We start from the raw sequence: 24992 nt of genomic DNA, 5'->3' as shown, positions 1-24992 counted from the left end.
TCAGTGGCAGAGTTTTGGTGCTCATTTAAGCAGCTGAGATAAGGACTGCTCTATGAAGATTCAATATTCAGAAATGTGATTTCATAGACAGCCCAGAAGAAACAAACAAGAGTTAAGAGGGGGAAACAAGTTTCCTATTGTTTTCTTTTTAATGTCCAATTTTGAGAAGGAGCAGAGAGTGCAGCATCATGAGAAGGAGATTTCCCGAAGCCGAATTCCCCGTTTGATTCTTCGGCCCCATCTGCCCCAGCAACAGCACAAAGTGTCCCCAGCCTCTGAGTCTCCCTTCTCTGAGGAAGAGAGCAGAGAGTTCAACGCCAGCAGCTCTGGGCGCTCAGCGAGGACCATTAGCAGCAATAGCTTCTGCTCAGGTATAGTACCCATGGAAGCCACACACAATCAAGAAGTGTGTGCTCTGCTGGTGCATTGTGAATGGGCTGGAGTGTGCCCCTTAGAGCCTACATCTACACTTCTGTTATCAGGATGAATTGTCCTAGGTTGCACCTTTTTTGACCACTTTTGACCTTCACATACAGCAGGTTCATTTGGTTCAACCCTAATGGAAATTTGCACCTGTTTTAGATGTTCTTCTAGTTTATAATTTACTACATGACCTCTAAGTTTTGTTCCTATGACTCTCAAAAACTATTCCTTCAATAAATCTGGGAAATGTATTAGCTTGCGTTTTTATACAAGCAACCTTTCTAACCCTGCGCACATCTGATTATAGAATCCCCAAAGATGAAACAACTCCTAATAGATGAGGTCAGGGTCAAGGAGGTTTATGTCCCAGGGCCGGCCTGACCTTGTAGTTTAGAGGGAAAAAACATGAGCTTTGTAATCTGCCAGACCTGAGACAGAATCCTTGACCTTTGCAGCATTTTAGAAGCTGAATAACCTTGGGTAGGTTGCTTAACCTCCGTAAGCCTCAGTTATTACATCTGTAAAATGGAATCATCACCTACCTTATAGAGCTGCTGTAAGGTTGAATGACCTGAAAGTACTCCCTAGTACAGTGCCTGGCTGATAGAAATGCTTAGTAAATGATGGTTCTTAAAAAGATGAACTAGGGATGTCAGTTTGAGCACATGATTTAGGAAGTTTCCTTACAGTTGTGAACACATTTGGTAAAGGCACAAATCTCTTCAGAGCTCCTGATGATCACTTAACAGAACCTGTTATGACCCATGAAAGGACATGACTTTGAACAACTTGCATTCTTTGGAAAGTATCAGAAAATTGGATGAAATTTAAAAGAGTGACTGTCTTGTGAGTAATGAAGAATGTCTCACTCATAGTGGATATTCTTTAGAGCTTATTTAGGGAAAATGTAATTAGGAGGTTAGCACAGGTATGAGAAGGGACATGTGAATCAAGATGCTGTGATTAATGCCCCATTTTAGCAGGTTCCGATATTCCATTATTTTTGTATCCAGTATGTTTTTCAGGGTTTCTTTAAGTGCAGCTTTGGATTTCTTAACGTAATTTCATGAAATCTATCCCATGTGTAAATTGTACATTGGAAATACTATGCTGCCATTTTTTTTTTTTTTCTCTGTAAAGCCTCAGACTCTCTCTTGATTCTGGAAAAAAAAAATTCTATCAAAATATATTTTAGAGCTTGTTTCTTGCCATTTGGTTTATATGAATCTAGCTTAAAATGAAGACCCACTGATGGTTGTTTGATACTCTTGCAAGGAGAAAACACAAAGATACCTAAAACCTGGAACATGTTTGCAGAAGGCAATGCTGCTTGCTTTAACTCCATTTTGGAGCTCAGGCATTGTTTTGTCAGAGTGTGGGTGAACCCAGGGGATATCATTTCAAACTGACACTTTGTTTACATAACTCCATTACACATTTATCCCTGATATCTTCTCTAATATGGACTTCAGGGTGAGTAGTGTTGGGAAAAAAAAAAAAAAAAAAAAAAGGATGGTTGAAACAAAAGAAAAACTCTACATATGTTTTAGAAAATACATTAGGCAAACCAATACAATTACTAATTTTGGTTATGACTCACTCTCTCCAAGACCTATTCCTGGATGATCTCTCCTTCCCAGGAGACCCATCTCCCACTAAGGCCATAATGCTGTACATGAAAATCGAAAGCAGGTATTGATCCTTCCGCCATTAAGTAGCTGAGAATTGAGTGAAAGAAGCATCTAATTATGGGCATCTATAAACCGGTCTTTCCATCTTTGGCCTTGCATCCTGCCTCCGGGTAGGATTCCCTCTCTTCTTAGGCCTCATCTTTCTGTGTCGGTGCTTCCCTAAGGTTTGGGTCCATCCCTTTCATTCTCTGCCTTCCTTTCCTCCAATATGCCCCTACCCCACAACAGCTTTGAGTGCTGCGCTGACGAAAATTGACGGGAGCCCCCTTTAGGGGCGTGTTAATGATGCTTTAGGAGGTCAGTTGGTGGATGGGAAATAAATGGGTTTGGTTCTATGGGGAGCATTAAAGCTACAGGCATTGAGATAGAGAATGTAAAACAAGTCTACCAGCAGGGGGAAATAGCTGGTTTTAATCCAGCCACTTTAACACTGAGGCCAGAATGTGTGTTGGCTGCTTAATCATGGCATTTAAGTTACAGACCAAGGTACATGCAAATGTGAAAAATGCCATCCTCTGCTAGGATTAACCTAAACTAATTTAGAGGTGTCTGTTGCTGCTGCAGCTTCATAACCTTATGGTGATCATTCTGTTTTAGCTTGTGTTCTTTAAAAATCATCACATTCACCAATGTGAAAGGGGACATGCAGAGTTAGGGGGATTCCTGTAATTTGAAAACTACATTTTCAGAACTGCAAACTGGACTGTTTCCCCAAATTTGTGTCAAAGGCATTAATTGTGAAGAGCATCATATGTTCTAAGATATTCGGTTTTTTAAAAAAGGATGTGGTGAGTTTACATGAAATTAAATTTACCGAATACAAAGAATTATCCTTTATTTTGAGAGTCTGGCTTCCCTATCCTTTATATATTACATAAGGAATATATATATATATATATATGTATATATATATGTACACACATATACAATACAATATATATACATATATACATATACAATACATATATACACATACATATTTATATAAATATGTTGCATTTATTTATACATATTTATATATTATATCCTATCCTTTATATATTACACATATATGTTTTTCATAATGTTATATTTTATTATAACAAAAGTCATGATGGTGGATGGTGGTTAAACTTGAGCAAAATAAATGACAACTAACTGTATGTTGGTGTGTTTTCCACATCTACCTTATGTTTTTCTTTTAATTTTACTGATCTGTGAAATTAATAGACCAGAAAGCATGTATTTTCAAAGTGACCTGTCCATTTTTGCCTACTCTCTCTATTCCTTCCCCCACTCTACTGCCTTCCCCTTATCTTCCCAAGGGAGTCTTGACAAGGAACATTTAATGACTTGATATTCTATATGCTAATTTGTATGTTGTATCTATCTCATTTCAGAGAGGAGTTGTGTGTGACCTTTTGCAATTCATTTGGGGTGTATCCCCAAAGAGCGTTTCTTTTAATAGCTTCTTATTAACAGAATTTCTTGGAAGATATGCATATATTTTGTTCACTTCATCAGCACGTACGTTTTGCACTCCCATATCATTCTCCTGATGAGTCTGTTCTTTACAGTTTGTTTTTAGTCTTAGTCACTGTGACCTTAATTGGGTACAGTTAAGTTTATGTGATATTGGAGGCCAGGCCCGATTTTGTGTGCATGGCAAGCAAAATATATATTCGTAGTAATATTAACTGAAGTTTAAAAAAAAGAATTCAGAAGGAAGTACAGGTAATAGTCAGTAGAAAGAAAATATCTGCTTTCATGTCCCCTCTTTTTTTTTTTTTTTTAAGATTTATTCATGTATTTGAGAGAGAGAGAAGGAGGAAGGGTACAGGGAAAGAGAGAGAGAATCTCAAGCAGACTCCATGCTGCATGCAGAGCCCAATACATGTGGGCTCAACCCCACATCTCCGAGATCGGGACCTGAGCTGAAATCAAAGAGTTGAACACTTAAATGACTGAGCCACCCAGGCGTCCCCCCTCTTTTATTTTTAAATAGTTTTTTTAATCCAGTGGTTTGGCATGACATCACCCCATTTTCTGTCCCCCCACCCCACTGCAACTTGTTTCATTGTAACGTGCCCATGAATTGATAAAACTCACCTTTGTGATTTGTGTCTCGGGTGTGACCCATTGAATCTAGGCCTCTGACAATTTTCCTCCCCTTTCTTCATTGGTAGTGAATTCTGTTTGTCACCCTACTGTGGCTCCAGCCACTCTTGGAAAAGCCCCTGACACGGGTAAGTCAGCCAGTCACCTCCATCAGTCACCTGATGTGGTTAGCAGCATGCTGTGCATTCCTCCTTGCTTAGTTGTGGTAATAATTACCCCTTGCAGCTGGAAGGCAGATGAATCTCTGGGTTTTATTCTAGTTCTCCTGGGGGTGCCTTGTAAGCATGGCAGGTAGAACAAATTATGTGTAGAGAACCCTGGTTGTTTTATGGGAGACCATTGATTTCTTGAAGTTATTTCCATGTTGTGAATATACACACATAGATACGTAGGCAAGTTTGTGATTTCACCTGTTAAAAACATGTGCCGGGTCTGTACACTAAATGGTCAGAATCCAAGATTCTTTGCAGTTGAGTCCTGAGTAAGGTGTTTGTGGAGAGTATTTTGGATTTTACAGTGGCTGGGAAGAAATCCTTCTTTGAGCGCCAGTGACCTAGAGGTAATCATTGCTGCTGTTTGTGGGAAGGACAATTAAGGCAAATTACAACCTGATGAGTGCCCTGCTATGACATGACAGTACCTCCAGAAATTTGCCAGGCGTTGTCAAACAGAAATATTTCTGCTTTGCTTTTGTCCAGTTGAGGAAACTTGGCATCTGGATAGAGTAAACCTTTGAACCCAATAATCAGGATGGAGGTGAACTGCTTCAACTGAAGTGAGCTATAATACTGAATTACATTAAAATTGAATGACTGCCAACCTGCTGTGACGAAAAAAAAACAAAGACCCTAAGACTTTAGTATCATTTTAATGATTAGGGGACCCAGGCACTATTGCATAATAGAGATTTCAAGTGCTTAGCTGCCTCAGCTGCAGAAATAAGTATCTAAAGATATAGGTTACAAAAAAATAAAAAATAAATAAAGATATAGGTTACAAATGAAGGGTACCTGGGCAGTATTTCTTTGAGGATATAGTGACTGCAGTTAGGAGGGCAAGAGCAAAATTTTTTTTTGCCATCTAATAAAAGAAATACATAGCAGTGGGGACAATGAATGGTAATCATGATGAAATTGCACCGTGCCTAAGAGCAAATTATGGTTCTTAACATGAAAATCTTTTATGTACTAAAATACTAACATTCTTCTAAAACAATGTTTTAGAACAATGAGAAACAATGAATTGTTTCTCAATTTCAGAGAATGGTTTTGTCTACTTTTGAATCCTCAGGAAAACTTGTTTAATACTTGGGGCTTTGGCCCCACCCTAACATATTATCACAGAATGGGAGGACCCAGGAATCTGTTGTGTGGTTGTTGGTTTTTTTTTTATTTTTTATTTTTTGGCTTTCCAGATGACTCTTATACCTCATGAAGTCTGAGGTTCAGTCCTTTGTGGTCTGTGTGGGTTTGGGAATTTTGGATGAGGGATGTGAGGAGCCTACCCCAGTGGCTTCACAAAATGAAGAAAGATCAAAGATGACAGAACTGATGGCCAGACACACTAAACTCATGGCATGCGGCAAGAAAAATGCCTCTGCATTCCCTGGAAATGATAGCTTCTCACTCTGTTTTTACAATTCCCGTGTCATTAGTCTTAGCATTAATATTCCTTATATCTACATTATTGGTGTAACTTGTGTCCAAATAGTAGACAGGTACGGGGGAGGAGAAAGCATTTTCTTCCTTTATTTTCCCAAATAGTCCTCTCTAGATTTACCATCTCTAGCATACTTCTAACTCTTTTGCATTTACTTTCTTTGGTATTAGGATGATTCGGGATATACTGAAAGTAGGTATACTGGGTACACTGTTGGTGAATACCCAGTGGATTCATTGAAAGAGAAAAAGAGAAACTAACCTAGGAGTAACAGGATATTCACCATTTTTTGCAAGATTCCACAAAAAAATGTAGTATCCAGTAAGCATTTATTAAATGCCTACTGAGGATCAGAATTGTGCTGAAGCAACGATAATGAATAAAACACAGAGAATGAAAAATCAATTACTGCCTTAACCCTGGTGCCAGAAAATAAGTGGGATAACACATCTTTAGATAGAATTCTCACACAACTACCTTTACTCACTTGTTTTGTTTCCCTGTCCCCTTTGCCTACACCCACTCTACACACACTTCCTCCTTATAATTTGAGTTTCTTGCTCCATTTATTATCCACATTGGTCTCACATTTCATAAACCCAAGGACTCAAAGAAGTAACGTTAATTAGTGCAGTGCAGTGGATAAACTGACACCAAGAGCCTTGGCATCACAGACCTGAGTTAAAAGCACAAAATGAGATTGAAAGGTGGGCCAGGTCAGATCAGGAAAGGTTTTATATGCTGTGCTAACCTGATTCATGAGATCAAGGATCTATACAGAAACTAGAATAGTAGTATAGAGAGTGGGGCCACCTGAACAGATGACAATAAAGGGGACTCTAGAACTGGACAGCATGTGCCTCTTCTAACGATATTCAAAATTCTAAAAATTCAGGTATTTGACTAACTGCTAGCTCAGTCCCACGCATAAACAGCTGAATGTGGCTCATGGGCTGCCGTTTTATAATTCCTAAAGATATTGCAGTCATGGAAGGGTTTTCAGCAGGAAAGAATTATGACTAGATTTATGATTTAGAAAAATCTTTCTGATTATGTGTTGGTCAGTAGATGGAAGGAAGCAGGAATGATGGTAAGGAGCCTGCCTGGTTTGAAGGCCATTGTGGCAGTCTAGTTAAAGACTGATAACATGATATATAAGAGGATTTGGGGGCTAAAACATGTGGGTCGTAGTTGCCAATTGCAAGTGGAAGGGGCAGGAAAGTGTTATATCTCATTTTCCTCTGGATGAACACAAATGGAGCAGCAGGACTGGGGAGGACAATGAGTCAGGTTAACAAATTCAGATGAACCATTGTTGCATTTGAGATAAAGGGAAAGATCTGGAGCTCCAAAGAGAAGTCAGAGATGTTGGTAGCTGAAGTCCATGGAGTTGATAGTATTACCTGAGGGCAGGGCATGGAGAAAGATGAGAGGCCTAAGGCCAGATCTCTGAGGTAAAGCAAGAGTAGACAAAAAAAAAAAAAAAAAAAGGAAATTAAGGCAACCAAGGAAGAGTTCAGAGAGGAAGGAGGAGAGCCAGGGCTGACAGTGTCTCTAATTCTAATGGAAGAGTTTTGAGAAGAAACTAGTCAGCAGTTTCTGATGTCACAGTGAAATTAAGGAAGGGGTGCACTAAAAAGTGTTCAAGGATAAATGCACTAGGTTATCAGTGTTCTTAGACAGAAATAATTCCAGAAGATCATGGAGATGGATCCAAACTGCATCAGGCCAAGATATGAATGGAAGGTGACAAATAGAGTGTAGACAACTTTTTAAAACAAGTTTAACTGGCATAGGAAAGAGTAAATAGAATAAAAAGAAGTGTTGCATTTGTAGTAAAGACAGTGTTTATCAAATAACAGGCATTTTGATAAGTTTTCTAGGCTGAGGGGAAATAGACAAAAACACACAGGGAGATATATATATATATATATAATATGTATGTATTAATAATTATTAATGCGAGCGCGAGAGAGACACAGAGATGGATTGAGAGAGAACAGAAAAGTATTAACTTTGTAATAAGACTGGGGGTGAACCCGAGAAGACATGTTAGGAAGAAAAGAAAGGCTGGATGTGAATATAGGTAAGTATATTTACAGGTCAGAGTAGGTAGCAGAAGGATACATTCCACATTAGGGTTTCCTCTGTCATACCACATGACCAAGCTGGTTTTTAAATCTGTTGAGTTACCTCAACAACTTTGTACCTTATGCTATGCTCACAGGTGTCCCTATGCATCATCCTATTGACTCTGTTCCCTGTGCTGTATCTTTTATTCCTGTGACTTATTCATTTCATAACTGGCAACCTCTGGTTCCCACTCCCCGTCACCTATTTTTCCCTTCTCTTTCCCCTTGTCTCCCCTCTGGCCACAATGTTTGTTCTCTATATTTGTAGGTCTGAATGACTGCTCTCCCTCTTTTTAGGGAGCCCAAACCAAGCTTCCCAGTGCATACCAGTGCTCTGCATATAGCCTCATCCAACACTCACCCCCTCTCCCTGCAGAAACTCATCCTATAGGCTTTTTCCTGCTCAGTGTGAATTTTCCTGGGCCTTCCTTTTTCCTGGCTGGCTCAGTCTTTATCCTGTCTTTTGTGTGGGTGCCCTTACAGTTAGCCTTCCCCACAGACACTAATCTAACCCTCAGAATTCTTGAGTCCATGGACCCTAATGCTAATTATTGTATTTTTTAAACTCAGAAGTAAAAATATGCAAACACATTGAGTGGATATAATCACATTTATAGGTTTTATTTTGTTTTGCTTTTTGCCAAAGTGAGATCATGCTATATTGATCGGTGATCCTTTCTATTTATTTGTTAAGTGAATATTTATTGAACATCTGTTGTGGGCAAGGCACTATCCCAGAAGCTGATCTAGAGTGATGGACAGAGTTACTGACAGAACTCTTGCCGTCCAGGAATGTGTATCCAGGCAGTACCTGTACCTGTCATTGCTTGTCAGCACAGAGAAGTCCCCTCATTCATTGTCATGACACCACATATCCCACTCTAGAGAGGGCTATCATTTATTCAGTCATTCTTCTGTAGATGGGCATTTTGTCCGTGGGGCTAACCTTCAAAATTTGGAATGTATTTTATGAATATCACTGGAAGTAGACTGTTATATGAGCATAATTCTCTTCTTTCTCTGTTCCAAAGTAAATACCGTGATACACATATATCATCTAAAACAATTTTTTTTTCAAATAGAAAAAACTCAAATGTAGCAATTGCAGGAACTCTAAGAGTATTGTTTTTTCCATAACTTTCTTCCATTTGTATCCCTTACTCCTTCTTGACTATCACTATGTTCAGATTTTCAATGTGAGAAAAATAGAAGGGAAAAATCTTTACATTGCTACAAGACAGCTAACTATAATTCAGGTGTTCATAGAGTGGCTTGGAGTATCCTTGTTATAAAGTTTTCAAGAGATTATAAGATAACTTCTTGGTCTGTGTGTCTGGCTCTCTCTTCTCTTTCCTTCTGATCCTTCCAGTTCTCCTTCCATCTCCCTCTCTCCAACTTCTCCCACCAAGGAACCTTAAAAAAATAAATAACCGAGTCTTTAAGAAGGCATAGCCTAGAAACTGCAAATAAACTTTTATTGCTAAGGAGAGGGAAGGTCAGATGTATTAGTAATATGCCTATTTTGGAAAGATCATAACCCTACAAAGGACCTGGCAAAAGAAATGGAAGCCTGAGGGGCAGATTCCTTCCCCACACCCCTCGTCAGATGCACCTGTCTTAGGGCAGTGACATAGCCACCCTGGTTCCTCAGTTTCCACACCAGCTACTCCCTCACCAGAACTCCATAGATTCATTCCTCACACTACATTAACTATGTAGTTGGACCAAGATGTTTTCCTCTCCAAATTTCTTCTCCTCTGGCTGCTCACACAAATCAAACAACTTGCTGCTTGGAAAAAACCAAGTAGAGTCAGGCCTTTGTTTCCAGTACAGCTCGAGTCCTATGAAGAAATGGAGACTTGCCTCCTTTTGCTTCGTCTTCCTCTCCTGCCTAGGGCTGCACCAGAATGACGTATGAGAGCACTCGAAGCTCCAAAATAGCTCAGAAATCCTGGGAATGTTTACATGTGAGACAATTATTTTGTCTCCAAGAAACCAGAGAGACATTCATTAAATAATTACTCCACTCTCCATTTTTATAGATGTAGGTGACAAGTCTTGGTGGAAGTGCTTCATTTGCATTCCTTCCCCAGCTCATTTTCATCAGCTCACACATGCACTTGCTTGAGTATACACATCCTTAAAAGCAAATAAGCTGCTTTGACTCCTCATCTCCTTGTGCCTGCCCTCATAATTCTCTGCTTCTCTTCACAGCAGAACTCCATGATTTGCCCTTGTCAAGTGTGTGGGTGACCATGCTGGCAGATCTTTCTCTCTTCTGCCCTCATTTTCCTTGACTTCTCAGAAGCACTCAACACAATTGAACAAACCTTTCCCTTAGGGAGGATTTTCCTCCTTAGCTTCTGTGGTCCCAATCCTCTGAAGTTCCTCCTGCCTCTCTAGTCACTCCTTGGGCATCATTGCTGGCTCCCCTGTCTCCCTGTCCTCATAGTGTCACAATGCCCTCTTCTCCTCCTGCCCTCCCCAAGGGTATCCATCTTTAAATTTCTCACCTGTAGGTTGGTGATGTTCCCAGCCTGTCCGCTTAGCTTCAGTCTCTCATATACAGCTGCCTACTTGATATCTTCAAGGTCATGGTTAATTTGTGCTTCAAATTTAACATATCAAAAACAGATATATATATATATATTTTTTTTAAAGAAAGAGAGAGAGCATGAGGTAGGGAAAGGACAGAGAGAGAGAGAGAAAATCTCAAGGAGACTCCACCCTCAGCACAGAGCCTGATACAGGGCTTGATCTTATAACCCTGAGATCATGACCTGAGCCGAAATCAAGAATCGGACACTTAACTGACTGAGATACTCAGGTGCCCCTCAGAAACAGAATTCTTGGTTTCAGCCCCTACACACTCATAAACCCATTTTTCTCTCACTCAGATATGACCACCATGTACCTGTTGCTTATGCGAAAAACTTTGAAGACATCTTTGATCTCTCCCTATTTTTCATTATCATGAGTTAAATACTTTGGATTATTTTTCCCAAAATATTCCAAATCCATCTACTCTCTTCAAAATTTTCCCTGCTACCACCTAGTCAAACCACTGTCATCTCTGATTTCCACCAGGGCCAGGGCCTCCACACATTTATTTGCTTCAGCTCATTCATTCCTAAACCACAGCATAGTGGTTAAGAAGGAGGCTTTGGACTTAGCCTGTTTGGATTCTTATCATGGTTCTACCACTTACTGACTACAACTTCAGGCTGGTGGCATAAATGCTAGTACTAGTTTTATATGCCCTCTGCAAAGCAGGATGATACTAGTGCCTGTCTCCAAGGGATATTAGACTGTTAATTAAGACTTGTATTAAGTGTTTCGAACATGCCAGGTACTTAGTAGGCACTCTGCAGGTATTAGCCAGGTATATTATAATTACTACAGGGTGTCCTCCACAAGCCAAATTGTTGTCATCTGCTTAATGCATATTATGGCTTCCATCGCATTTAACATAAATTTGGGATTCCTGGTCTATGGTCCTGTGCTCCTGTGCATGCTCAGGCTATTGCGTCCCTTCAGTCTTTCATCAGCCTTCTCTCCCTCTCAACCTGCCCAACCTCCTTCCAGTTTCCTTGGTGCACAAACTCCATTGTTGTTCCCTCCACCTGGAGTTCTTTCCCCTTCCTTTTCCATGATCATTTTTTTTTTTTGTCTCAGCTAGAATGACCTCTTCAGGGCCTTCCATGACAACATGTCAAATGACATAACTTCCCACCCACCCCACCTATTTAGTCTGTATGATATCACACAATTTGTTTCATTAACAGTACATCACAATCAAATATCTTCTCTATGTAATTATTTTTTTTACTGTCTCTTTCCACCACTAGAACATAAACTTCTTCATGACAAGGCTCTTAGAGAGTCTTGATCATCATAACATCACTAATATCTAGAAGGCTACCTGGCACATAATAGGAAATCAGTAGCTATTTGTGGAAAGACTCGGATGGGTAGATGGATGGGTGAGTGGATGGGTAGGTGGATGGACGAATGGATAGGATTCTTGAACTTTAGCATTGACTATTGTATTGGGTAGTGTCACATTGAATAATACTGAAGCAAAGTCACTTGTGAATTCCCACTCCAAAAAGATGCTAAAATTAGGTAAAGGATGAGAAGTTCAAATTTTCCTGTTCCAAACCTAGAATGCAAAATTATCTGAATGGCAAACATTATATGGTTACTGTGTTGAAGCAAGAATATTGGAAAACTAGAACCAGCTAGAATTTCTTGCCTCAAATTTTTGTGGCCTGTTTATTATGGGATGGCTTCTTTCTAACAGCTTCCTTTTGTCTGTTTTTAATTTGGGCCTTCCCAGAATTGCTGCTGTTTCCTCTTGGAACAAAGATAGGTAGAAAAATTTAGAAAGAAACTAGCCTTTAGTGGTGGAAAAAAGCAAGGACTTTAGAGGCAGGCAAACCTGAGTTTGAATCTTGAGTCCCTTACTTGGTAGCAGTGTGACTGTGGAATCTTTAACCTCTCTAAGCCTCATTTGTCCTACCTATAAAATATTATTAAAAATCAGTGTTATAAAAAAAATCAGTGTTATGTGATAGCTACTTAATAAATATCACTTTTTGTGTCTTATCTCCATCCTTTCAGTGCATTTGAATGGTTTGTGGTAAGAATTTCACAGGGTTCAGATTAACCATGAGTTTAGGCTATGACATTTTATGTCTCCATCAGACTGTCTTGAGAAATGACAGTATTGCTGGCACAGGAAGAGTACAAACACCCATAGCAGTGTTTGGCACATAGTAGGTAATAAATATTTGTTGGATGGATGAATTAAATAGTCTCGGTCATTCGTGACAATCAGCTAGATTTCCCTGTAGTTTAAAGTAGTGTTTCCTTAGAATAGCAGTGATTTTGTCCTCCATATGATGCAACTGAACATTGAACAGCATCGAGCCATAATGGAATGTTTCAAGACATTATGGCAAAACCACATTTTCTTCTGCCTGATGTTATTTTTAAGTACATCTTCTGGAATTGTTTAGTTCAGCATTTTGGAAAACAAATGAGCTCTGCGATCTAATTCAAAAATGAACCAGAAGTTGTAGAAATGTTTCTTGGACTTTGAAGAAATATTTTATTTGTAATCTTTAGAACCTAGTGTTTTATTCTTGTATGTAATTGGTACAAGGATGTTGAAGTAGAGACTTGGTCATCATAATTGCCACCAGAAGTTTGATAACAGTGGTTGGTAGGCACTTCAATTAAATATCAGGAAATTATGTAATACACACACACGCACACACACACACACTTTGGGCAATCTTAATCCTTTAAGATGTGGATTTTAAATGTATATATACACAAAAGCATATATATATTCACTTTGCAAAAATTATTCATTGCTTTCAAAATTTTGTCAAAAAAGCATTGCAAAGTAATGTGGAAAGAATAGATTTCCTAAAATTTTTCTTAAATGATAATAATAAAGTTAACATCTAACCTCACACTGCATTTTAAAATGAGCTCTAAGTGGATTACATTTGAATGAAAAATTAAACTAAATATCTAGAAGAAAGTATAAGTAAATATTTGATTGATTTTGGAGTGAAGAAGGATATTCTAAGTATTAAAAGATTGGAAGAAATCGCAAAGGAAAATATGGAGAGATTTGACAACTAAAAAGAGAAAGAGGTTTGAATGTTAAAACATAATAAATTAAAAACAAACAATAAACTCAATGAAATACAACAAAGGGCTAATGCTTTTCATAAATAAGGATTCCTTACAGATCCATAAGAAATCCTAACAGTTAGTAGAAAAAGTCAAACTAATAATTCATAGAATTGTAAAAAGGGCCAGCAAACATATGAAAGACATTGTGCCTCACTAAATTAAATATGTGCAAACTAAAACATCAAAAACAAATTATTCATTATTTACTTGGCAAAAATATAAACCAATAGTATTCAATAATGGTGGCATTTTTATAAGTGGGATACTCCGATTCAATAATGAGAATTTAAGTTGTCTCAAAATTCTTTGAAGGCTTAGTAATTCCACTTTGGATGTACATTCCATGAGATAATAAAAAAAATTGACCAAAGATTTATTTATTTATTTATTTTAGAGAGAGGGAGAGAAATTGCATGCCTGTGAGCAGGAAGAGGGGCAAAAGGAGAGGGAGGGGGAGAGAATCTTAAGCAGGCTTCATGCCCAGCATGTGAACCCAACATGGGCTCCATCTCACAACCCTGAGATCATGACCTGAGCTTAAACCAAGGGTTGGGCACTTAACTGACAGAGCCACCCAGGTGGCCCGAAAGATTTATTTTCATAATGTGTTATTAAAGCAATTTCAATAATAGTGACAAAATTGGAAATAACCTAAAAACCGCTGCAAATGGAATTGATTTTTTAAGTGATATGTTTATATCTATTTTAAATAATTACTTGTTTAAAATAATGTTTTTTTGAGAAATTAAATAAAACATTTGGGACTTTTAAAAACATATTTAAAAACAGAATATTACAATGAGTCCCCATATACTTTGCTTATCTACTTTGTCCAGATTAATAGCAAAATATTGTCACGTTTGTTACACATATTCCGTTTTTCTTTTTTTTACTTTGCTGAAGCATTTTATAGGCAAATCTCTAGACCTCATGTCATTTCATCATGCCTACATATGCACCTCAGCATGCATTTCTTTAAAAAACGGACATTTTCTTACATAATCATAGTGCTATTTTCATTACTAAACAATTAACATAATTCTTTAGTATGATAGAGAACATTGAAATAGCATCAGTTGTCTTAAAGGTATCTGTTAGCTTCCTTATAGCATTTAACCTGGAGGCCAGCAAACTTTTTCTGTAAAGAACAAAATAGTAAATATTTATGACTTTGCTAGCCAGATGATCTGTGGCACAATTATTCAACTCTGCCATTGTAGCTTGAAAGCCACAGTAGACAATATCTAAAGGATTCAGCATGGCTGTGTTCCAATAACATTCTATTTACAAAAGCAGGCAGCAAGCAGAATTCGCCTGCGGGTTGCAGCTTGCCAGCCCCTGATTTGACTCATTACTCTCTGTTCTCCATATATTTTATATGGTGGACAATAGCTTTAAAGCTTTGTTAGATGCAGGGGAAATTTTCAGAGCAAGAACACCTCATGGGGAATGCTGTGTGTTTATCTGGCATCCCTTCAGAAGGTAGATAATGTCTGTTTGCCCAACATTGGTGATGCTAAAAATGGGTACAGATGGGCAAGTCCTGATCCTTTCACTGTAAATTCTCCATCAGACTATTGTCTGATGGTTTCATCCGTTATGTGTGTTATTTAAATCAATTATTTCATTAGAAATAATTACAAAATAGGGCAGCCTGGGTGGCTCAGTTGTTTAGCGCCGCCTTCAAGTCCAGGGCCTGATCCTGAAGTCCCAGGACCGAGTCCCATGTCAGGCTCCCTGCATGGAGCCTGCTTCTCCCTCTGCCTGTGTCTCTGCGCCTCTCTCTCTCTCTCTCTCTGTGTGTGTGTGTGTCTCTCATGAATAAATAAATAAAACCTTAAAAATAAAAAGAAATAATTACAAAATAGTAACTTTCTGTTTCAATCATTTCATCTATTTTCATTAACCAGATGCTTCTCTAAGGAAGGACTTCCCAGTATCAATGAGGGATTTCAGTTATACTGAAATATAGTTTGTATAGAAATGGTTTTTAAATCAGGATTTATGCTAGTTTGTTCTTTCCTTCTAATTGCGAAATTTCAATACAAAAAATTGGTCCCTGGGTCACTGCCAATGATTTCTAGTAGGTTGGGATTCTTTTAGGTGGAAAGGATCTTACTTTCTCTCTTTAGTTTTATTTTTTTATATGACTATGCACTCACAGAAATTTTGTTTGTGTATCCAATGGCTATCAGTCAATTGCATTAATTATTTGTTCTTTCTGATGCTCAGATTATTCCATTTTTGACCAGTGTGGGCCTTTTTGTATCAGCACCTGTCTTTAATAGCTTCTTTCTTTATAGCCTAACAAGTTCCAGGGGAAAGTGTTCAGAAATCAGAATAATGAAACTGAATATACTATATGTTGAAACAAAGCAAAAAGAAAAAGCAAGTGAGCAAGTAAACCATACGCATAATTAAAAGATCAATAAGAAATAGACCAAATTGTTCAGTATTTCTTCAGGGTACAACAGTTATAGGAAACTTTTCTGTTTATTTTTACTTTCCTTCTGTGTACTCTTCTGCAGTCTTATCTAGATTCTCTGCATTAAGAATTATTGCTTTTATAATGTCAAAGTTTAAGTTAAAATTTTAACAACCCCAACAGATTTCCTTTAATTTATCAAATTCCTTTAGTAAATTTAAAATAAGACACAAATTATTTTAGAAGATACTTACACCTTTTTCCAGAATTATAAGTAGACCAGTTGTGCAATTATTAACCATATCCCATATTCTCAAAGAGCTTGTAATGTAAAGAGAGAGGAAAAATAGATTTAAAAACATTTTTTTTTAACAACCTCCAGGCTACAAAATTATAATAGATGCCTGTTTCTCCCATCTGTCCTTACAGACCTTAACATTTTTTCCCCCCTAAACAACGATTTGGAAACTATTTAGTAGGTACGTTTCTTAACAGCACTCTGGGTGGATCATGACTTCTGGGACTTCTGGATCTGTGAGGATTCTTTCTATATGCTTAATCCTGTATGCTGACAGATTCCAAGCAAACGAACAGCAGGAACAAAATGACCTATTCCTTAGCATAGATCAAAGAAGAAATGTGAATTAGTCTCCTTCCCTACAGATGGTGATCAAAAGTAGCCTTGATAAGGGTCACTTTTACCCCTGTTCCACCAGGAACCATCCTGGGCCCATTTAAGTGAGATTTAAAATTATTGACCCCAGAAGGAAGTCATCCTATATTTTCAGATGGATCACAATGTGTAAACATGAAACGTGGTCCTGTTTTATGTTTTTTTTAAATGAAGTTATATTTACCATAAATAATGAAGAAGTATAAGAGCTCAATTATGGAAAAAAAGAGCTCAATTGTGTAGAGTGTGTGTGTATGTGTATATGTGTTCGTGTGTGTATATATATATATATATATATATATATATACACACACACACACGCACACATTTATATAAAAACTCCTCCCTCCCCAGAGACTGACAATCTTCTACATGCTCTTCCTAAAGGCTTGCAGTAAAGCTTTCCTATGCCAAGACCAGGCTGAAATGTTTTTGTTTTTCTCAGGCATTTTTCTGGAAATTTGAAACACTCCACACGTTTTGGATAGGTCATTCAGGATTTCTGTCATTTCCTGCCTTGAAATAGTTTCCTCATGGTGTTGTACTAGAATTTTTTGTCATTGATAATTTCGTTGTACTAACACAACTAATAAAAGCCATAATTGTAAATATTGCGGTTATAAACCCATGGGTTCCAAAGGACAAATTTAGCTAGTAGCAGCAGGAAAACAGAGGGCATACTCGAAGGGTTTAACCAAAGTGGGTTTAATAAATAAATCTCTGTAATATGTGCTTGATCCACATGTAGTTTGGCACAGAGTAAGATTAGACATGAATAACCAAGAGTATCAACTTGACTTCAGTCTTAGAATCTCGGAGTAAATGTCAACGGAGAATATTTTACATACAATTTTGGGAAGGAGTATTACTTTCACCTGGACTAGCAATCTGCTTCCAACTCTGACCCTGCAGTTACAGAGGAGGAGGAAGAGAAAGGAAGGGGAAGGAAAGGAGAAAAGGAGTCTTAAATTAAGACTTGTTGAAAAAAGAACCACCTTTTCAGTGCTGCACAGAGAAAAATACCTCAGGTGTCACAGGCTAGCGGATAACTCCCTGGTACATGAACTTTTGTTGCCTTTGCTCAGGTCTTCCTTTTGCATACCTGAAAGTCTGTTCCCTCTAATAGGAAAAATAATGGCTGTGGGTGGGGGCATGGGGTAAATGGGTGATGGGCATTAAGGAGGGCACATGGTGAGATGAACACTGGGTGTTCATTCATACTATATGTTGGTGAATTGAATTTAAATAAAATTTTTGAAAAGGAAAATCAATGACCCCGCCCTTTCCAAAACTATTTTCCTTTGTTAGTGTTGATCTCATCACACATAACAAGAGAATATCCCAAACTTTTCTGGTAAGTTACCGATTTTCTTACGTATGGATTTGCCTTAACAGGCTTGCTGGTTTATAGGAATGTTGTTTAAGTGATATTTACCCAACTCCTTTTGCTGATTTATGAGGGCCATTGATATGGGGGCTGGGTATAATGCCGGTAGGCTGGTTCGGTGCCAACACTTTGTTTAACCAATGAAAGATCATGTCTGTATTCCCATTATTTCTCCCTCAATATGAAGCACAGTACTAGACAGTTAAGAAATGTTGGGTGAACACTAGTTTCTGTAGTGATTCTGATGCTGTACGAGGTACCTATAGTTAAAGATTTATTTAGGTCTTCATCTTCTCAATCCCTTCCCCTGGAGATACTAACTGTAAATTTTGATGACACATTCCAGGTAAAAAAAAGTTGCCACTGCCTTCCTTAAACTGCCACTATTCTAAATAATTTCAGGTCCCGATATTTTTTTAATTTAATTTATTTATTCATGAGAGACGCAGGGAGACAACCAGAGACATAGGCAGAAGGAAAAAGAGGCTCCCTGCGGGCAGCCTGATGGGACTTAATCCCAGGTCCAAAGGCAGACAGACACTCAACAACTGAGCCACCCAGATGCCCCTCAGGTCCCAATTTCTAACCAGACCCTAGCACTTAATTCTTGACATCATTAGCACTGAAAATATGGCTTATACGTAATCCTTATTTAACTTGGGCAAAATGATAATAGAACCAAGAAAACATTTTTTATTTACATAAATTATAATCTTGACAGTGTTAATACTGGAAATTGTTTGATTTTGTCCCCTTGAGTCTGAGCATTTTCCAAAAAAAAAAAAAAATTTTGCTTTTTAGTTTAGTGAATCTGAAGCATGGGTTTTTATTTATCGGGGCCATCTCTCTTTAAAAAGAAGTAATTTATGGAAGTGACTCATAAGGAAATAATTTTAAAGGCAATGGGTAATTTCGAATGATTAGACTTCATTTGCTTGGGTTTATCTGCTTTGGGATCAGAATCAAGAAGGAGGACCTCCTGAAGCAATGTGCAGGCCTGTTGAGCCTTGTAAAAGTGCTGGAATCCATTTGAGTAATTAGCAGCTTTGCACCTTTAGGCAGGAGCTGGGATTTCTTTTGATGGAAGCATGGGACATGCTAATGTCAGAGAAAGGCACGGCCAGTACGTGATGAAAGAGCTGAGCAGTAGCAGCCAGGAGGGGCTCGCATCACTGTCATTCATGGCCAAAGTTTCTTCCGGAGTTTGGTAAAAAACAAGGCACTTGTAAAAGAGCAGCAAAGGCAGAAGGCATGAACAGTGCACTAAAATCCACTCACTTCCAGAAATGGACCATTGAGGTCCTGTGTATACTAATATGTCCAAAAGTTTAAAAAAAAAAAAAAAGATTGCGAGAGATGATTCATTTTACCAGTGCCAAGTTCACTTTGTTCCAGAAACTGGGCTATTTCATAATAAAATCTGAAATAAAAGCCAAAAATGAAGCGAAAGCAGTGATATCTTAGATAAATTCTAGTCATCTTAATTCAGGCAACCAATATATTTTATTGATGCCTAGTTCTGTTTCTGTCTTGATTAAAGATGTGAAAATTTAAGAGAGCCTTTCACAGGGGGCAAATTATTTTTGTTCCTTTAATATTCATAAAAGCATAATAGTCCTAAAGTTGTTAGTACTAAAAGTCTCTATCGTTTTTTGTTTTTTTGTTTTTTTGTCTAATGAGTTACTAAAGTAGCTCTGCCATCAAAATACTTAGTAATGAATATTTACCACTAATTGGCTATTTGGACATACTTTTAAGTAATATTGATTTACTTTAAATTCCCATACAGTTCTCCTCATCAAAGTATAAATGAATTAACCAACCATCATAAATATTTAATAATTATGGAAAGCATTTATAGGAGTCAGCAGTATGGCTTACCTGTTTGCCCGATAAGCATCTACACAGGTCACTTCATATATTACACATATTATTAGCTTACAGTAATGATCCTAGTAATAATCTACAACTTGAAAGTTAAGGGGTGTTTTGTCTTTTTTTGTTTTTTTAAGATTTTATTTATTTACTCATGAGAGACACAGAGATAGAGGCAGAGACACAGGCAAAGGGAGAAGCAGGCTCCATGCAGGGAGCCCAATGTGGGACTCAACCCCGGGACTCCAGGATCACGCCCTGGGCAGAAAGCAGGCACTAAACCACTGAGCCACCCAGGGATTCCCTTAAGGGGTGTTTCAAATTTGTGTATCATTTTCATTTTACCAGTTTATCCCAGGTAACAAGATATTGGATTGATATATTTTGGGATGGGTATGGTATGTATGCTAATAAAATGGGTGGGATCACATTTGTTCTGTCCCCTTGAACTCCAAAACCCAGATCTCTTACCTATTCTATTAAATTTGATTAACCAGTTGATAGGCCAAGTGTTCAAAAACTGGGTGTGGTCAATAATACTCAAGTAAATTTTTTGCTTATACAAACAACTCTGAAGAGTTGCAATGCCCCTGAGTTGCTGTAGTGAACTTTTTATTACTAACCGCATCAAAAAAAAATCTATGGACAGGTTTGACCCAAAATACACTACCTGTGTTAAAATGGACAAACCTTTAAGCATTGACAACGTAAATGTTACAGAAATATTTATGGTCCAAAAAGCTTAGAAGATTTTGCCTTAAAATATGATTTATGATAGCTGATGTTTTCTTAACATAATTGGCCAAAATATGGAAAATAAAAGGAGAGGCATCCACAGAAGTTAACCCAGGTCCTCATAAGCAGAGTACATGTGTGTGAGTGCACGTGTGTATGGCTCACTGAATGGCTTCTCTTTGCCATCATTGATTTCCTCCTCCTGATTAAACACTTATTGATTCCTATTTTCCAGATGATACAGGCTGTCCCAGTAGCCAGTCAGTGTCTCCAGTGAAGACACCCTCAGATACTGGAAACAGCCCTGTTGGCTTTTGCCCTGGAAGTGATGAAGACTTTTCCAGGAAGAAATGCACAATTGGAATGGTTGGTGAAGGAAGCATCCAGTCATCTCGATATAAGAAGGAACCAAAGTCAGGCCTTGTAAAGCCAGGTAAATGCACTTACTCTTCATTTTGTTTATCCATTCACAGATGATGGACTTTTGTGTTGTTTCTGCCTCTTGGCTATTATGAATTATGATGCTATGAGCATCTATGGAAAAGTTTTTTGTGAATATGCTTTCAGTTCTCTTGGATATATGCCTAGGAAAGAGATGGCTGAGTCATATGGTAACCATTTTGAACTGTTTGAGGAAGTGCCAGGCTTTTCCAAAATGACTGTACCATTTTACATTCCCATCAGCAATGTATGAGGGTTCCACTTTCTCCACATCCTTGTTGACTGTTGTTATTGGGTTTTTTTTTTTAATTATACCCATTCTCGTGGGTGTGAAGTAGTATTTCATAGTGCTTTTTTTTTTTTTTTTTTAACAAGATTTTACTTGAGAGACTGCATCTGTGGATGCAAACAGGGGGAGGGGCAGAGGGAGAGGGAGAAGCAGGCTCCCCCTGGGATCATGACCTGAGCCAAAGTCAGCCACTTAACCTACTGAGCACCCTGGCACCTCCAGAGTGTTTTTGATTTACATTTCCTCAATGGTTGATGACATGAGCGTCATTTAGTGTGCTTATTGGCCATTTGTGCATATTCTTTGGAAAATTTTTTTCAATTTTCTTTTAACCTGAGAGTACTCACCAATAGGATCTGTTTCTTGTATGGGATGTAAATTTAAGAGCAGGAGCCTTGTCGTCCTCTTTTTTGTATTCCAAACACACAGAGTCCAGTGTATAATGGGGACTTAACAGTAAAGGTAGGCTCCGGGATTGAAAAGAGAAAATGGTGCAGGAAAGAATGCCAGCTTTGTGAATTACAGTGAAAAGGTGATTTCATTTTGCAGGTATTGTAGGGTTTGAGTGCAACTTGAAATTATTTAATCTTGGTTCCCACTCCTCCTCCTGCCTCATTCCAAAAGCATTTTCCAGTGGTGACAATACAAGGAAACAGTGGCACAGGAAACAGGTATGGTGCAGCAAGAATGAAGATTAAATGAGATTTAAGATTATCATTGCCCTTCCTTGTTTCAATAATGATAGTAAGAATAAACATATGTTAACATAAGACTTACAACCCTATGTGTGGGTGCAGAATTCACGCTGAGCAAGTCCTTAGTCCTGCAGTAGGTACTCACTTACTAAGGAGGTACTTGTCTTGCTCTCATGTTGAAGGCCTAGGGTCATCCTGAAGAAAATGCAGACAATTAAGAAAAAAAAAAATGAGGGGGAGGGAGGGAGGAAGAATAGAAAAATGTAAGAAAACAGGAACAGTTCTTCATGTCATTTTAATTCACGGACGGATCCTTTGAGAATCAGGAAGGCCATGAACCCACCCTCCAGAAAAATACCCATTTGCACAAAATATCACTTACTGTTTCTGAGGTTTCTTGGACCTCCTTTATTAGAAATTATGAATCCTAACTTAATGACCCTTACCCAGAGGCAGATCCTGAAACACCACTTTTGTCAAACACCAATGTTTGTCATTAGAATTCTGATTTATTTGCTTATAGGCATACATACCACCTATGCGATCTTTACCTTGTGCTCTTTATTTATTTGCATTGAACCAAGGTCAGAGGGATCCCGAAAGCTGATCTCTTAGTTGCCTAAAATTCCTAACATCATCAATGAAAAAGTTGCTCAAGCTTTTGAGTGGGACCCAATTCTGTACTGTAAGCTCTTTGTAGAAAAATCTGCACTGTGACCTATACTTCTCTGAACTTTCAGCAGAATAAACCTATCAGTCTCATAAATACGAAGAGAGGAAATCCTGGAAATGAGGCCCCTGGATGACTCCACAATTTATAAAATGCAAAGACATCATGTGTTAAACCACAAGATACTGCTCTCAGGTTAAAATGTTCTGCATCCCCCAACCCCAAGTGATTGTGTCCCCCCCCCCCCCTCAGCCCAAACTGATCCTCAGCTCTAGATGTGTGCTCTACTTTTTTTTTTTTAAATAAATCTCCTCATTAGGACCAATACCAATTTATTAAAATAGCAAGCAATTAGTGTCTCTCCTACAGATGTTCAGGACTCTTTAACATTAAATTAATCCAAGCCCATTTTATTTTAGGCCCGTTCTAGATTCTGGAAAACTGCTCTTCACCTCAAAAAGGAGTTCTTGAAATGCCCCTTTAGGCACTCAGATAGAGAGCTAGTAATGCTCACTGAGTATCTGATGTAGAAGGAGAAGGGAAATCTGTCACGGGATGCCGGGAAAAGCGTAGAAAGGTGAGCTAAGTGAGCCTGCACCTTGCCAGCTGGGCACTGCGACACACACACAGCATGAAAGCCCTTCCTTCCTCCAGGCGGGCCTTGTTCAGGAACTTCTTGGAGGCGGTGAGCCTTCTGTCACTTTGGCTTCTATCACTTAATGGCTGTGCAGATTTAATTAAAAATTGCCACCAAAGAGGGAAAGAAAACAATCCCTAACGGTCCAGATGGATGATGGCTTTGCATTTTCACGGTTTCCGTTTATCTACAAGTCAATTCAGGAAACACTCAAGACTGAATCTCCAGAGCCTACTGCGGTGCCTGTCGTAAAGTAGGTGTCCAATACATACGTCAATGAGAAATACAGTGTGCACTCTATGCAGGGAATTATGTGTGGCATGAGAGGAGCATCAGAGAGACAGGGCAGAGAAGTCTTCAATGTCATCATCACTGCTTTTTAGGGAGCTCAGCACTGGAGGCAGAGTACCGTGTGATGCATCTGGCCTATAGTGCCGATCAGAAGGAAAGGAATGAAGGCCTTCCATCTGGGAGGCCTGAGGAATCTGTGGTGGTCACAACGCTGCTCCCAGGCGCTCCTTTCAGGTTTTCCTGATGTTTGCACCCAGATTGGCACAGCCTAATTGGATTCCTGCTCAGAGTACATTAAATGACTTTCCTGGGCCTCCTTTAATATGAGGGTTTACTACTTGGTGTATCTTAGTCCCAGGAAGAAAAAGATCTGGTGTCATTCTTTTACAAAAAGAAATACTTAAGTCCTTTCTCCACAAGGCTTGCTGGAGAGCTGGGTGGGGAAACAATTTACATGATTTAAACAAATAATCACAAGACACGAAAGGGAGGGAAAAAAAACACCTGCTGATGGAGGAGATAGGTAAAGACCAAATGGTTAGGGTCACTATAATTTAAAAGAAATCCACATTTAGAAACCGAAATGTTGAAATCTGCATTTGAAAGATGTCACTGTGTGCCATCAGCATTCAAACTAAGGTAGTATTCGGTTGTCATCTGACACCACCCAGGCTATGGAAATTGGAGACCTGGCCAGATGAACTATAATAACCTCACAACAATAACCAAGGCCTGGTTGTTTTAAAAAGACTGTTTCCCACATTCAGAGGCATATGCTAGAAAACTCAGAAGGCACCAACTAGGTTAGCGATTAATCAGCCCTGGTTCCCTTAGTAGATAGAGGCTTTTTCACTCACAGATGTTCCAGAGCTTATCACAAACATGTTTTCACTTCAAAGTTGGTTCTGTGAGATAAAAGAGAGCTAGACAACTTACGAGGGAAAGCTGTTCTTAAAATAACTTGAGCTACCTAGAGAGGAGTTGAGAGGGTAGACATGGACAACTTTTCTCCAGTTAACTCAGCTTGGCTGGTCCTGGGAGAAAAAGTGTGTGTCAGAGTTGGGAGCACTTGCTAACCACCAGAGTCCCGTGTCCATCGTACTAGGTTCAAATCTTCATGCCACTGCTTTATAACCCTGTTTTCTTCAGCTGCTGGTTCT

At 38.6% G+C, this 24992-nt stretch overlaps 1 protein-coding gene across 8 annotated transcripts in view; it reads left to right on the top strand.

Annotated features, from left to right (window-relative positions):
• The window catches only part of SYBU (syntabulin), a 109055-nt gene that overhangs the window by 40449 nt on the left and 43614 nt on the right, over positions 1 to 24992 (top strand). For 4 of the 8 annotated variants that reach the window (XM_025450236.3, XM_025450230.3, XM_025450231.3 and 1 more), the window contains 2 exons: positions 167 to 371; positions 21045 to 21242. In XM_025450236.3, the coding sequence (XP_025306021.1) occupies positions 167 to 371; positions 21045 to 21242 (403 nt within the window). Of the gene's footprint in view, positions 1 to 166; positions 372 to 21044; positions 21243 to 24992 lie in introns of those variants that run through there. The other 4 variants (XM_025450234.3, XM_025450232.3, XM_025450233.3 and 1 more) reach the window with 2 other exon arrangements.

This window comes from Canis lupus, chromosome 13, assembly GCF_003254725.2.
Source record: "Canis lupus dingo isolate Sandy chromosome 13, ASM325472v2, whole genome shotgun sequence".
NCBI classification, from domain to species: Eukaryota; Metazoa; Chordata; class Mammalia; order Carnivora; family Canidae; genus Canis; species Canis lupus.
This window is presented reverse-complemented; position numbering and strand designations above follow the sequence as displayed.